Here is a 15098-nt window from a genome sequence, read left to right as displayed (position 1 = left end):
GTCTTGTGTAAGGCTTATTCAGGAAGTTGCATTGCTAAATACTCACAGGAGGAGTCTCAACTGTCTTCTCATTTACACCCTCTGTTATGCAGCTAGGTTGTTCCTTTTGTAAGACTGTCATTCTTCGTTTGTTTACAGCACCGTATATAAAAAAGAACACGGATGAACTTAAAAGTAGGTATTATGCAGCTTGTGGCCAACTTTAAAATTCTTGCCAGACTTCAAGTACCACTAAGTCTTCAGATAACTACATTTGTTAGTGTGTTGCCTGATCACAAGTGACTAGATTAGTTCTATGAGAAAACAACCTCATAAAGCTTTTGGAAAAAGTTACTGATTTTACATGCAGTCCTGTATATTCCTGGAAGGGGTGGAACAGCATTACCTCAGCTAACCCACAGCTCTGACAGTGACCAGGTTTCATTAAGAGACCTAGGTAACTTGAACAAGTCATTTGCAAATAAACAAGCATATTTATGCTTGGATTTTTCTTTTCCCCCAAAAAATAACTTGTATCAAACCCAGGAAAAAAGTCAAACAAATAAAAACAATCTTTCTAGTACAGAAGTGGTTAATTTGTGCTTTATTAGATACCTTCCAGACCCCACAGGCTTGTGATGTGAGGGTTAACAACTTCTGCTTCTGCAACCAGAACCCTCAGTCAACTTCCATTTGCAGGATAATCTGATAGTCAACAAGTGATTTTAGTGTCTGATAATTATTGATACATGTTATATAAATTCTGAGCAAAGTTATCTTAAAAGTTTGTTTTGCTGTGGAGAGTGACTGTCTCACTGCAGGAGCAGAAGATTAATGCTTCTCATGAATGTGTTAGGAGGCAGACATTAGGAAGTCCTTCTTGGAGCAGTTCTTTGCACAGGTTCATGTTGAGGGAAGTACTATAAAAATGACAGCCTAAAGAAATTTTATCTGGAGGGAAGAAGCTGCCACAGAAAACTGCATGTACTTAAAATGATTCAGAAAAGCATACTAGGGTGGATATAATATACGTTGAGTGCTAACAGGCTGCACAAATATGGCAACAAAACAAAAGCCATTATAAAAGTAATTCATGGTGCAATTATTCACTCACTGAAAAATTTTAGGTTGTTCTATATCCTACCATAAAGTGCCATTACTTCTCAAAGCTTCATTTCAATTTGAGCTGGGAAATATGATGATGTCAATATAACAGTTTTAAAACCGTCTGTTTGTAGGCAATTTAGTGTTCATTTCCCTTTCATGCTCCACCTTTGAAGTCCGTTTGGCAGAACACAGCTGCTGTTGTAGCTCTGCAAAAGCCATTTAAACAAAGGCTCCGCGCTAGTCTCAGGAAGCAGCATCTCACTCAGGATTTGTCAGTGGCCATATTTTGTCCAGAGCTTGTCATCTGTCCTGCCAGCAGCCACACGGCATCGCTCACAGGCAGGAGTTTCTGCAAAGGTGTGGTACAGCACTCTCACGAGGGTGCCGCTTAGGTGACTTCACTGCCACTGCAGATACTTTGTGAATGATGAGCTCGACCATCCAAACTGCTGCCACAGGCTTGGCTTCCTTCTCCACAAGATACAACAGATAAGGAATCGTGGGGATCATCCTCGGCATAATTGTCCAGCCCCTCTAAAACAGGCATGCTAGGGTCCTTCAAATACTGGAAAAAGCCAGAAACAACAGTTTAGGTATCTATCCACAAAACAGATGTATTAGAAATTACAAAGACAGAGCAGGTATCACCACCTATAGGCAAACTGCTTCAGACCAGAATTCACAGTGAAAATTAAAAATACCTTATTTCTGTGGGGAAAAAAAAAAAGTAATCAGTTGTGCAAGCATCCATTTAAGTGAGTTAAAGCAGCCTGCATTTTTTTTTTTTTTTTTTTACTAAATTTTGGCTAATACTCTTTTCATGTTTAAGCAAATTCCCACTTGTTAAGAACAAACCATAGAGAAAACTCTTCTCTATTACACAGCTGGGGACATAATCCTCCAACTGCAGGAATCTAGCGACTGACAGCTTGGCTAAAGCACTAACAGAGCAAACGAGATCTAAGATTCTGGTTTGTTCAGTGTCAGACAAGTCCAGTCTGCATCTGTTACTGCTACCAGAAAACTCCAGTGGCATTCTTCTCTTGTAGTTACTTTTTGCTTTGACTTCCTCTGCTCCCCTTTCCTCCAGAATTAAGTCCTCAGCTTTACAATGAGTGCATAATCAAAGAAAGGAGCATTAGAATAAAATGTAGGCCACAGCTTTCTGTTCTTTCTGCCCGCCCCCCCCCCTCCTTATCACCAAGCTGATCTTGTGTTTCACTGGGAATTTAAGCCATCTATCACTTCATGTACTGAAAAACAACAACAAAAAGTCATCTGCCACCACTCTTCCCTTGATTTGAAAAAATAAAATGTCTGGAACACAGACACTTTTGCACTGGTAAGAGACTGATGTCGCTTGTAATTTTACTCAAAAGCTTGTTCTGTACTGCCGGAGGTTCATAATCTGGCTGAGATAGGACTGCAGCTCGACTTGAGCTGTTGTGGGATAAAATTAACCTTAGTTTCGATTAAGGCACCACTTCCTCTGTAACCATAGCAAGGCTAATGAGCAACAGGATTATTTTTTCAGGCATCTTAAATGTTTCATATGGGAACTCAAAAACATCCACTTCAGCAAATTCAAGACACTATGTGGCTTTGCTATGTGAAGGCGTTTCTGCAGAACTGCTCCCTGTAACTCAGGCACCAGAAGCTTAGATCCTTTTGTAAAAGAAGGAAGCATGTGTTTTTTTTCTGAAAATCTAAAAGAGTACATATGATATTACCTTAAAATAATCAGTGTTTTAAGAGGAGAACCCCCAAGCTGGTTGATCCTCTTCTGAAACACGTATATCTTATTTTAAAATCAAAATAAATGTTTTGCCCAAAAGCAGGCTCACCATTGTTCAAAGAGTACCTGCTCTTGCTGCATGTTTTCTAGATTAATACAATTAACTCCAGAACACAATGACAGACTCTATTCTTGCAAGTCCTTTGCATGAAACGCTGCACTATTTTAATACACTGTACAAGGATTGCTTGATATGCGATACAGCTGTCTCCAATGAGCCTCCATGAAACGGAAGCTGTGTAAGCATGAAGAAAGAAAATTTACTCAAGGCTCTGCAGAAAGTCTGGGTTCATTCACCCATACATCTGTAAAAGTCTGGAAAAACAGCTCCACAATCACAGAACTACCAGAATACATAGACTACTCTGACATGCAGGTATATACAGAGAAATACACCTAAAAAACCTGCAAACAAATACAAGCTTTTAAAAATATGGAATGTTTACTGAACAAGAACTTTTAAATCAACAACTTCGCTAAAGACTACTTCCTGTTTTAAAAGAGGAAGATGAACAGGACTGAAACAACTGTTTAGTATAGAAATGTGTGAGCTATAAAGGAAAAAAAAAAATCCCAGGATGACTTTTTCATCTGAGTATTGCTTAACCTACAAGGAAAAAAAAAAAGCCCAAGAACATTCTCCTAGGTGGTCCATCATCTTCAAGTCAGTCCTTGCAATTAATCAGTATTTGCTTTTCCATATTCGATTTCCAATCAGAGACCTAGGTTCCAAGTACATGTTCTGCAGCACAAAAAAGCTTTTTTCTTAAAGTGAGCAACTGTTTCAGGCCTGATGACTTAGAAAGGGGTGGACAAGGGGTAGTCAAGGAACAGAGAATCTTACTCCAGTTTCATAACAGGATTACGACAGCATTTGTATCTTAGTGCAGAGAAAAACAAATCTGTTGAGTAAGAGAGGAACAAAGTGGGAGATCATAGGTGAGAAAAGAACAGTTTACACTGAGTCAACAATTGTTTATATCTATTTCTGTTATGCAACAACTAGCTTTGTTCATATTCACTCCAAGACCATTGCTGTCTTTTATAGGGGGAGTGGGGCAGGAGGAAAGAAACAAAAAATGTCTACACATACCTCTTCAAAGTGTGATGGGATTTCTAGAGGTGGCTGAGAACAATATTTAATTGTTTTGTGGTATTTCCACAGAAGAAGCAAACCAACTGCCACCAGACTTACAAAAAGCAACCCCAACAGAAGTACTAGTATACTATACCCAGCTCTGGTTGCCTCTGAAAAAGAAAAAAAAAAACAACAAACAAAACCCACAAAAAACCCCATGTATGTACATATGGTAGGTTCATATTTATACATCATCAAATGTAAAACAACATACAGCAAGCTGACATTTACACTTTGATTACCAAGTATAGTAATTCCCAAGGCTAAGATCACAACCCTACTACAGATGCACTCTGAACACCGGTGTTCAGAAGTAGCTTGTTTTGTGACTCCACATTGAAGTCACCAGCTCCCACGAGCTTCCTTCCACCCCTTAATCACGCAGCCTAAGGCAAGCTTCTACTGTACACGCTAGCAGGGCAAATGCAGAGCTGGAGGAATCGCCGCTGGCGGGCAGAGAGCCCGTGGGGAATGCAATCTGTCTTTCCACCCTCCTGTTGTCAGCAAGGGCCATTAACGCCAGGGGCTTCTCTTCCAGAACATGCATCACCTTTCTGCAAAGGGAGCATCAGAGACTCCAACATCACAGCTCAGGGGCTTGTGATCAAGTACTTGGTCAACACTACCCAGGAGGTCAGCTCCTGTGGGGCTTCCGAAACTGCATCAGCATGTTTCACCTACACATCTTCAAGCGTGTTCAAAGCATGCTAACAATCGGTTGTACCTGTGTGCTGGCAATCACACAGAGAGATTCAAGAGAGGGACAAACTCCCATTACCTTGCACACACCCTCTCCTCCCCTCACCTTCTCTATCTTGGACAAAAACAAGGAGCTTTAAATGTCGGAGGAGGAAGCAGGTGAAAGAGGAGAGGGACATTCCTGTCCTGCAGGAGGCAGTTCATGGGGGAAACGATTTGCAAGAGTAATACCATCTTCTCCATCAATGACCTCCTCCAAAGACCAAGTATGTGTATTTTCTTTCTTTGCGTATTTCTAGAAAGTAATACCCATTACCCATAGCAGTATTTATGAAGGAAAAGGACAAGGGGAAAGAGTACAACACAGACCCTCAATTAACGATTAAAAAATTCCTTATTATTTTGCCATTAATGACAATGGTGAACTACTATTGGCGGCGCTCTCTTAGCACTCCTGACAAATACGGGTATGCAAGTGCCCAGTTAAATGATCTAAGACTCATGGTCTACACTCACCCCACTATATATAAAAAACAACAAAATTTGATTTTTACCACTCATTGTAGTCCTGTAACACTCTGGGACACTTTGCAGCCCAAGCAACTGGAAATCCGAATATGTAATCAATTCTACTTGGATTCTAAAACAATAAAGTGTTAACTCCTTTAGATTTCTGATTTTGAATAGTGTATTGCTTGTCTTTGTCTCCTGTTTAAAAGGCAAGAAAAAAAAAAGTGTTACTGTAAAAACCAGACCTATCTTCAACACAAATCTCCACCCCACACCCCCAGTTTAAGTTTCTCATTCAAAAAGCACAGATTTTATTTTTCATAATTCAGTTTTCCCAAACAAGAGAAGCAATGTGCTGCTGGATGCTTTGACATGGCCTCTGTAACAGCTCAGGCAGTGAGCACAATATAGGAAGTGGGAGGGAAAAAATAAGCCATGAGAAGTGCCTCCACCATCAGAGGAGACTGACGGAAGTGTAGTTCAGTGAAAAGCTTCCACCATCTTAGCTCCTTCTACTGAAAACAGCTGATGGGCAGTGCAAAACCTCCACAGTCCCCACACAGCCACCACAGCCTCTTGTGAATTTTTAACCTGTAAGGGACTAAGATAAGGGCCTCGGTGGAGCCTACAAGCATGACTTCTTGTCTGAATCTCAAGCATGAAGGTATTTTATGTGTGTCAGAAAAATACACATTGGTACAAGAGAGGAAGTAAGTGGTGGTCTTTCAGATTTAGCAAGGTCTTTGAAACAGAAAATTTCTTTAATAAATTATTTTTTTCTGCTTCAGTTTTTCAAACATTTGACTTCAGAACGATGGTTTGGGGTTTTTTTAGTGCAGCTTAAGCCCTCCCTTGCAACGCTAGCCTCTCAAGAACACAGTTCCCGGGGCCTCAGACAGCAGCATAAGTGCACAATGAGACCAACACCTCTAAGTCTCAGTATGAACAGGGATAGCTCATTCCAGCTGTGTCCAGCGCATGTTTCTAGCAACTCTGCCTTTCTCCGCCCTAGGAACAGGTGACACGAGGCCAAAGCAGCCTGTCACTAAAGCTACCAGCACAAACAAGCCCAGCGCAGGAAAGGAGGAAGGAGATTTCAGAGTTTTCCAAACTGCCTAAGCAAACTTTGGAATCTAAATATAAATTTAAAGATATCTTTGACACTTTGTGGATTCTCTCCCTTGAACTGCAATGTGATTTAACCTTTGTTTCAGATGGAGGAAAAGAAGGTGCTTTCAGAAGTTTTGTAATATGTGCAATACTTGTACAAAGACCAAATTAACTTTTTTTTCAAGACACAAAATGGTAGTCTTCACTGCTAGAGAAAAGAGTTAGTTTTCATCCTCCATTTCTGCTGTTTTGCCAAAAGATACTGCCAAGAGACACTGACTCATCTCTCTTAGTCATGAGGGCACTATGAACAAAATAATTGAGAGAGAATTCTTACTTTTTTAGTAGTACTTGTTGTGTTCTCCCAGTAGGACACATGATACTGAAGAAAGTCACCTGCTTCAGATCCAAAAGGGGATGTGACACTAATGAGAAGCGAGTCAGAGCTTACAATCACGCTGTTCACTTTAGGGGGCCCTATAGTAGCTGAAAATGAACACAGAAAGAACAGTGAACCTCTGGGATGCTGAACAGCTCATCATACCATCTCCAGCTTTACTTAGATGCTCTCAGCAAACATGCTAAACATTGACAGCTTTTTCTCAAGAAAGCGAATACATTTTCTCATCTACTTAATGCATTTAAAATGCCTACTTTACTACAAATCTAAGGAAAGAGACTTAAAAGCCTAAGAAACTAGATAATTAAATACAAAAGTTTCCTGTTAACTTTACCTGGAATATTCAGTAAATATTCACTAGAATGTATCTGAGTTTACCTGCAGTTAATGGTGATAAAATATTGTTTTGTTTGTGGGTTTTTTTCTTCAAACAGCCTGATACATATTCCTTGTTCTCTAAAAAACACAGTTTGGGTCAATACATTGGAAGAGGAATAACTAGTTTCCCCCTCCTTGCTCTCATGAATCCATCTTTCCTAAATGGTAGAGGTGACAACTTCCTTTTGTGAAGTACTCTGAGGTCTAACCCATGAAAAATGTTATAAAGTACTGTCAGTCCTAATGCATGAGACTTGTGTGATCACAGGTCATACATGGACATCAGTCATTTATCTGTTGTATCTTGACTCCTTTCACCAGTTAAGCTTTGTATTTGTAAAGCACTCCAGGATCTTAAAAAACCCACTCATGCACATACTAGTGTAATTAACAGCTGCTTGCATATTAAAGAGGGGTAACTATAAAGAGTAAAAATCAACCTTGCATGCAAACATTGCTTATTGTACCTCAAAAAACCTAGCAGAACCTGCTGTCCACTGTTACTTTAGAGAAAACTGGTCCCCATGATCTTTATATTGGTAGAGAAATTTCAGTTTCTTTCTACTTCCTGTTGCTGTACAACTCTAAACACCTTGTTGCGTGCCCTCGCAGATTCCCAAAGCTCCCCTCTTGAGTGGGACTGATCTAAACATTAAAAGAAGAGAATACCCAACTAGTAGTCCATGGTCTCGGTGCCTAGGAACCGATCCCGAGGGCTGTCACACAAGAACGATCACATAACATACCTCTTGCTCTCCCAAGGAACAGACACACAAACATCTCTCCCACACCGAGCCTCTGCTTTGTCTTGTATTGCTATTAGCCCAGTGCCTTCCCAACCCCCAAAGCGTGCCACTCCTAAACAGCCCTGCATCACAAGCTACGGATACGTCAGTTGCAAACTTCAATTCAGGATTCAGGCAAGTCCTCACCCCACACTCTCTACTATTAGAGAAAATCCAACTTTTAGAACTGAAGTCCACCAGTCCCCAGGGAATCTGGTCATGGTCATAGCAGCAGAGACTACCACTGCTCCTTGAAAGGTATGGGAGAGCTTGAGCTAAAGAGTTAATAAACCCGTTCCTCTGCTTCCTTACCATTTCAGACATATTTTTTAACTCAATATTTACATACTTCTAATCCTGAAACCAATCACAGCAAGGCAAAGAGCGGACCTTATACAGAACAACAATACGCTTGTTCACACATGTAACAGGATTTAAAGTGTACTCTTGACCCTTCCACATGTAGTCAGGACCATTTATATTTATTAGAAAAGGGATCTCTTCAATTGAAACAGGTACTTTGTACTTAGACTACCACAAATCAAGGGAGTGTATGCGTGCACGTGGCAGTGCTAAGTAGGATATAAGAAAACGGAAAACTACCAAAATAACATTGTATACAAGGCTCAGCCACCCAAGGAAACTCATCTCTTTCAATACCTGTTGAAAGAGTGCATTACTAACCCTAGTACAGAAGAACTAAGTAGTATCAAATTCCTAGTGACACACTGAGGCCTTGCAGTCTTCGTTAACCAAACACCTACAATTCTCTCACTTGGCTTTTGTACATAACAGAGTCAAAAAAGTCTTGAACAGACAACAGATATTTTTTTTTTTTAAGAAACGTCCTTTAAGACAGAGACACTGAAATCATCAATAGCACTTACTGTTTCTCTCTGCCACAAATGGATCTGTTTCCACCCAGTCAGAAGTCACGTGCCCTAGCTCAGCCCTCACGCGCAAAACAACAGTCCAGCGCCGCTCTTTAAGTGACCAGGGCAAACGGCATTCAGTCTGGGCGATACGGGTGCAGTTCATCTCATCCCAGTGGTTAAAGGCCCCCCTGCAATGCAAAACAAAGGACAAATAAAGTATCAGCAGAAGAGTGCAACTACCTAAAATACAATCCCTCCCACCTAGACAATTTTTGTAATAAAAGAATGTGTTACAAAGCTACCATTTTCATGCAGGTTTAATTCCACAGCCCTGGAATTTCAGCACCTGCATCTCCTCAATATCTGGGAAAAATTAAAATTGGTGAGTGAGAATTTGGTAAGGCTAAAATTGTACAGGAAACTATGCAACATTTCTGGGTGCTCTTCAGGCCTTCAATCTTTTCGCAGTTTAGTGGACACATCCCAGGCTAAGAGACTGTCAGTTTTCAGAAGCTGCTTTTGGACACACATAAAAGCATCAGTAACAGACAACCCTTTCATTTCTGTGCTTATTGATTTTTAGGTTTGGGGGAATTGTTTTAAAGCAATTGTGTTACTGGATTTGAACAAAATTAGTTTGGTTGTTTTTAGAACTATATACTTACGTTTTAAAATGGACTGTATATAACACCAACCCTCTATCCACTTTAACAGGAGACCACCTCAGCACACTATGAAAGTTATAGGAATAAATCATCACATCCTTTGGTGCCAGTAAATGGGAAGAAGATTCTAAAGTAAGAAGAGGAAACCATATAATTATTGAAACATTCAACTACACAGTAACTAACTTTTGGTCTCCACATGCTGTCATCATACATTACATTTTCACCATTTTGCGGGCAAAACCATTCCTCCTCGTTCTGTTTCTAGGTGCACTAGTACCAATACATTTAAGTATTGCTGCTACCCACAAAGCACTGAATTGCAACTTATTGCCTTTATTTTTTCCATACAGAACACAGCACTGAAAGTACCAAGTCCAGCACAAAACAATAAACCCCACCCAGCTCCCTCATGAAATTATTAATTAAGGTCTACAGCCACTTGTCATCACAGAAGCTCATCTGTTTCAATGGTCTGCATCTCACATTTTACTGTGTTAACGACTTGCAACATGTTTTCCCTGACCATTTGCCTCCTGCTAAGCTGTTTGAAAATGTCGAGGTCACTTCACTGAAACTTTCAAAGAAACAGGTGAAGGGGGAAAAAAAAAAGGCATTCTCATACTTAAACATTCACAAATACATGGTGTGCTGTTCCACTTGCAAGCCTAAAGTTTCATCACTTTTGAAATAGAACTCACAAAACAGAGGACAGAAACTTCTGTTAGAGAGTGCCTTCTACTAGTAGGAATGTCCACCCAAATTCGGTCAAGTTATAAACTCCTGGGGGTTAACAAAGACTGCAGCCACTCTGAGCAGCTTGGCAGGAGGTCAGCAACACAGAAGCGGAGAGCCAACAGTTGTGTCTCCAGTACAGGGGAAGAACCACTCCCCTGCCGGCCCGAGCAGAGCTGAGGAGGAAGTTGTCTATTGGGACTGGAGCACAGCCAAAGGCCAGGCACCGAGCTGGGGGCAGAGGGACAGAAAAAACAAACGGAGGGTGGGAGGGCAGATCACCAAAAGGCAGAGAACCATGGGCTGGGGAAATGGGGGTGGGTGAAGTACAGGAAGGCAGATGAGAAAGAAGTTAAGTGGAAGAGCAGCTGGCAGGAGATGTTAGCTGGCAAAGTGGGCAAAACAGCAGGCTGGAGAACCAAAAAACACTGAAAGACAAGGAGACCAACAGCAAGGAATTGGGATAGCCAAAAGAGACTAAGATTAAGAGAAGGAGGCTGAGGCAAGGAATACAGGAAAACACAGTTACCAAAATGCCTTTAAAACCAGAAAAGCCTTGCATTTTTAACCACAGCACTGCAGTCACTCAGGTGGGAAGGCCAGTCCAAGCCCCTGCCCCAAGCAGGGCCAGCTCTGGCATCAAACCAAGCTGCTCAGTTTTCTCCAGGCAGGTCACAGAACCTCCGAGGACAGAGCCTGCACAGCCGTGCTGGGCAACAGCTTCACTGCCTGCCTGCCCTATGAGGGAAAAAGGTTCAGGTTTCCTTCTACACTTGACTTTTATTTCTCCATGTAGTAAACATACTGGGGCAACAGCTTCTGAGCTCAAAACAGACTGTGACAAGAGATTATATGATATCCAATGTGATAAGATTTCTTTTTTTGTTGTTCTTAAGACAATAAAATATCGTCTGTTTATTTTTACATAAATAAAATCAGAAGATCAAGCGCTTAAGCTAAATTCTGGCCCTATCCTTCTTTCGGAATATGGAGATAATGTTAAAAAGTTTTCTCTTTTATTTCTAGTGCTGTGTAACAAAGCCAGATGTAAAAAGCACACTGATGCTGACAGCACTATCTTTCAGAAGAGGCCTCATGCCAGGCTCTTAACATCCTCCAAGCGCAGGAAAGAGATGATACAAATCTTTATAAACCTGCTTGAACCCTAAGCCCAAAATACAAAATAACTAGCTAAGCTCTCAAAGTTTTAATTACATATTTTACTAATTCCTTAGCTTCACCTTTTAACCAGTGCTCTTAAGTAAACACATATCGCCTTAGGCTACAGGCCAATCATTCAGCTTTGCAAACCTATTTGAGATTCCTTACAGTTACAAAGGCTACCTAAACCACTAATCTCTGGTGTATTTTAAAGGCTAACAAGTAGCCTTTTCTTCATTCAAGAAAAGTTTTCACCGTCCAGTCATGCATATTCTTTCTTGCACTCTCACTGCTGGTCTAGCATGTGGCAAGGTATCTCACACCATCAGTAATCTGTGCACTCAGACATCCACTATAAACTAATTTTACAAAATTCAAGAAACCCCTCAGAACAAAACACAAGCACTGGTGTTCTCCTTTCTTCTCTCCCTCTCTCTCTCTCTCTCAAAAAAAAAAGGAAAAAGAAATGAAGAATGAGGGCAGCTAGTTCACCTCCTCAGTCAGGCCTACACACTGATTATTTTGCCTTATATTAGCATTCAGAAACAGATTATTTCCCCTACCAGCTTCAAAAACACTGCAAATGTTATCAGATCTATGACTGTAGTTGATCCTCAAGATACTGTGTGCCACAAGGCATTTACTGCTGCACTGAGCATCTGGTCTCATAGCACACTATGGGAAAACATATGTATTTCAGTTAGATATCTCAACCTGGCAAAGGAAGTTACTTACATTTCTGAAATCACAAAATGAACTCCTTAACCAATTTTAGTTTGTATGACCCAAAGTAACAAGATGCACTCTTCAGAAAAAAGCACCTACATATGCAAGTATCCTAGAAAACCAAAACTACCTAGGTCAGGGAAAGGTACAAATGCCTTGTCCTTTGTTTTCATCTGGAAGGTGGTCTTGCTGAACCAGTTCTTCTAAGGCATCTGCCAAACACTGCTCAGATTGTTTTTTCCTGATGCACAGACTTTCTGACTCTTCAAGCCACAAGTCAAAGCTTCCACATAGCAGAGTGTGAAGCCACAAGTTACACTGAGTGAAAGCTGCTCAGCTTGGTCTAGCCATCAGTTTTGCAGCCTCCATTCCTGCTCCTGAATGGTTACTGATCCCTTCCCCTGCATCTGCCCGAGCACACATCGTTTTCCTAAATGGGCAAAAAAGAAGTCTGGGGTTTTTTTTGGATGGACTTTTGCTGTTCTAGTGCAGCAAACTGGCTTCTTACACTGTCAGACAAGCACCAAAGCCTGCAAAAGGTGAACAGCAGAAGCCTGTGGCTAGGTGGGGACATGCGACGACAGCTGGCTATTCATTTGGCTTTGATTTTAGCATCTCCATTCGCAACAGAAGAAACACAACACACCATGCCTGTGAGAAAGTGCAGAGGGGGAGGGGGCCCCATGCTCAAGCCCAACACCGGAATGGCTCCCTGTGAAATCCCACTGATGCCGATGGGATGGGACTGGGCAACACGGACTGCAGCAGGTCCCTCAAACCACCCATGGGCATTCGGGCTCCCAAGTCTGGCCACGGACTGCAGGCCTGGAACAGCAGCTACCCCAGAGAGCCGGGGAGCCTCGCCAGGCTCCCCTGCCAGGCCCTGGCACGCGTGAGGGAGCATGGCAGCAGGCATGCCGAGCTCACGGAGGCACACGCCTGCCCCAGCAAGGACCACGCCGCACACGTACCTCATTCAGAACATGTCACAGCAGCTCTTCCCACTTGCTGGAATACATACAGAAGCCAGGATTATACCCTCTGACTCTGAGACAGCTATAGCTCAGACCTGACCTGAAGAGCAACACACGCACACACACCCCTTACGGCAAGAAATTTACATCGAAGCCTAAAGCCAATCCCGCCTAAACTGTCAATTCACAAAACCAAACGGAGGAGGCTGTTGCGCGGGTACCACATCAACAACTTACACCGCACCAGTCCCGCCCGGGGCTGCACCCAGGGCCGCACCCGGGCCTCTCGCACAGCGACGCCGGTTCGGGGCCGCGCTGCCTGCAGCCGCCTGCGGGCCGGCTCGGGCGCCGGCGGCAGCCCCGGCGCCGGCTGGACAAAGCCGGCCTTGCTCTGCTCCAGCGGGCCGGGCGAGGAAAGGGGAAACTCGCGGCAGCCCTGTTCGCATCCCCCCCGGCGGCTCCGGCACCCGCCGGGGCTGCTTCAGGCCTCCAGGGCCGCCTCAGCCCGGGCCCTCACCTCACCTCACCTCACGGGCCGCCGCCGCCCGGCCGGAAGCCCGTGGGGAGGAGGCGCGGAGAGAGGCGCCGGCTGGGTGGCGGTGGCAGCCGCCAGCCCCCCGCTCCGCAGCACCTACCTGCGCCCGAGGCCCGCAGCAAACCCAGGAGGAGGAAGAGACGGAGGAGGCAGAGGCGCGGCACCCGACACGGCATGGCCCGGCCGGCAGAGCCCCGCCGCCCAGCCCCGCTCGCCGCCAGAGGCTACTCGCCTGAGGCTGGCCCGGCGGCGGGCAGGCCTGGCAGGGCCGCCTCACGCCCGCGGCCCGGCCCCTCGGCTGCGCCTGCTGACGGCGAGCGGGGCGGCCGCTCCCTCCTGGTCCCGCTCCGCCTTCGCCTCCACCCCCGCCTACGGGGGGCTGAGCCCGCCCTCGGCGCCGCCTGGCGCGCTGCGGGGGCCGGGGTGGCTGCGGGCGGGTGGCGGCGGCGCCCGCTCCGGGCTGGGCCACGGGCCGCGGCGTGGCCCCGCGGCCTGCTCGGCCCGGCTTGGCCCTGCCCTGCCTTGCCCTGCCCGGCCCGGCCCGGCCCGGCGCGGCGAGGGGTCCTGCTGTCACCGCCGCATGCGGCGGGGCCGGGAGCTGCCTGCGCGGTTATGGAGTGTGGTTGATGTGGAAAAATCTTTCCATTAAAGTGGTTCAAGTTCCCCGGCTTTCTCTGGCTGCGTCTAGCACCAACCCGTGGTTAAGCCTAACCACATACCTTCCACACGGTATTGCCATTGAAAAATGTGGAGGTGATGCCGGGGGACAGCGTTCCTCCCAGATTACTACTATTGTAATAGAACGACTGCTTATTTTAAAATTCACTAGGCAGGGGTCTGTTGTTTTTAAGAGCTTTGACTCTACTTCAGACAATAGTGCCATAAAGCAGAGGAGTGTTTCATACGTCTCCTGAAAAAAGTCAAATACTATTAAACTCTCATATATTAGTACAAGGTTGGGCAGTCATTAGAACTATGACTGGCAGAACCACCAACAGAGGAAACCATGCAGAGTTAGGGTACTTAACGCATCTTTAATTAATATTAATAAAGATGACGTTTGGCCACCTGAAGGCTCCCTGAGCAAAGTTTACACCACTGCCGTTGGATTTCTGACAAAAGGAAAGCAGGCAAGTACAGCAAGAGTATCTTGCATTCAGAGCACTAGGTAAGGACTGGGCAGCTTTGATTTCTGAGTAAGATTGGATGAATCACTTGATTTCACTGTAGTTCAGCTCTTCCTCAACCAACAGAGAGATTCCTCCCTTTCTCTTAGCCCTTTATGGCCTGCTCTTACCAACTGCAAGCTTTCAGGGCGAAGATCCTCCTTTTGCAGGGAGGTACAGTAATAAAGCTGGTCAGAATCTCAGTCAAAGCTTTTTAACACTGACACAAATGATAAAAGCTAGAAAAGAGTATAAACCAAAGTGGGGGTGGGGGTTGGGAGGAAGCAAATGCTGGAAAGACAACTGGTTGGTTGGTGATTGTCAAAATAACGCAGGCTAGAAGAGGGTGGTAGAGATTAA

General features: G+C 44.2%; 1 protein-coding gene across 2 annotated transcripts; it reads right to left on the bottom strand.

Moving 5' to 3' along the window:
* Positions 1-564: 564 nt before the first annotated feature.
* IFNGR2 (interferon gamma receptor 2) lies at positions 565-13929 on the bottom strand. 2 transcript variants are annotated; one of them, XM_080374750.1, is made up of 7 exons: positions 13673-13929; positions 9442-9568; positions 8789-8964; positions 6676-6824; positions 5273-5426; positions 3975-4129; positions 565-1651 (listed from the first exon to the last, which is right to left on the bottom strand). In XM_080374750.1, the coding sequence occupies exons 1-7, from the start codon at positions 13746-13748 to the stop codon at positions 1475-1477; spliced, it is 1014 nt and encodes a 337-aa protein (XP_080230876.1). In that variant the 5' UTR covers positions 13749-13929; the 3' UTR covers positions 565-1474. The 2 variants fall into 2 exon arrangements, with proteins under 2 accessions (XP_080230876.1, XP_080230877.1); XM_080374751.1 differs by lacking the exon at positions 13673-13929 and adding an exon at positions 13035-13056.
* Positions 13930-15098: the final 1169 nt, after the last annotated feature.

This window comes from Falco punctatus, assembly GCF_963210335.1.
Source record: "Falco punctatus genome assembly, chromosome: 2".
Taxonomy (NCBI): domain Eukaryota; kingdom Metazoa; phylum Chordata; class Aves; order Falconiformes; family Falconidae; genus Falco; species Falco punctatus.
This window is presented reverse-complemented; position numbering and strand designations above follow the sequence as displayed.

Bases quoted from the DNA above. Each gene is read 5' to 3' on its own strand.
- IFNGR2 (XM_080374750.1), bottom strand. From the start codon at position 13,748: ATGCCGTGTCGGGTGCCGCGCCTCTGCCTCCTCCGTCTCTTCCTCCTC. The intron at 8,965-9,441 runs GTAAGTATATAG...TTTGCATTGCAG, and splicing joins TATACAGTCCATTTTAAAAC to GGGGGCCTTTAACCACTGGG. The intron at 1,652-3,974 runs GTATGTGTAGAC...GGCTTTTTCCAG, and splicing joins TCCCATCACACTTTGAAGAG to TATTTGAAGGACCCTAGCAT.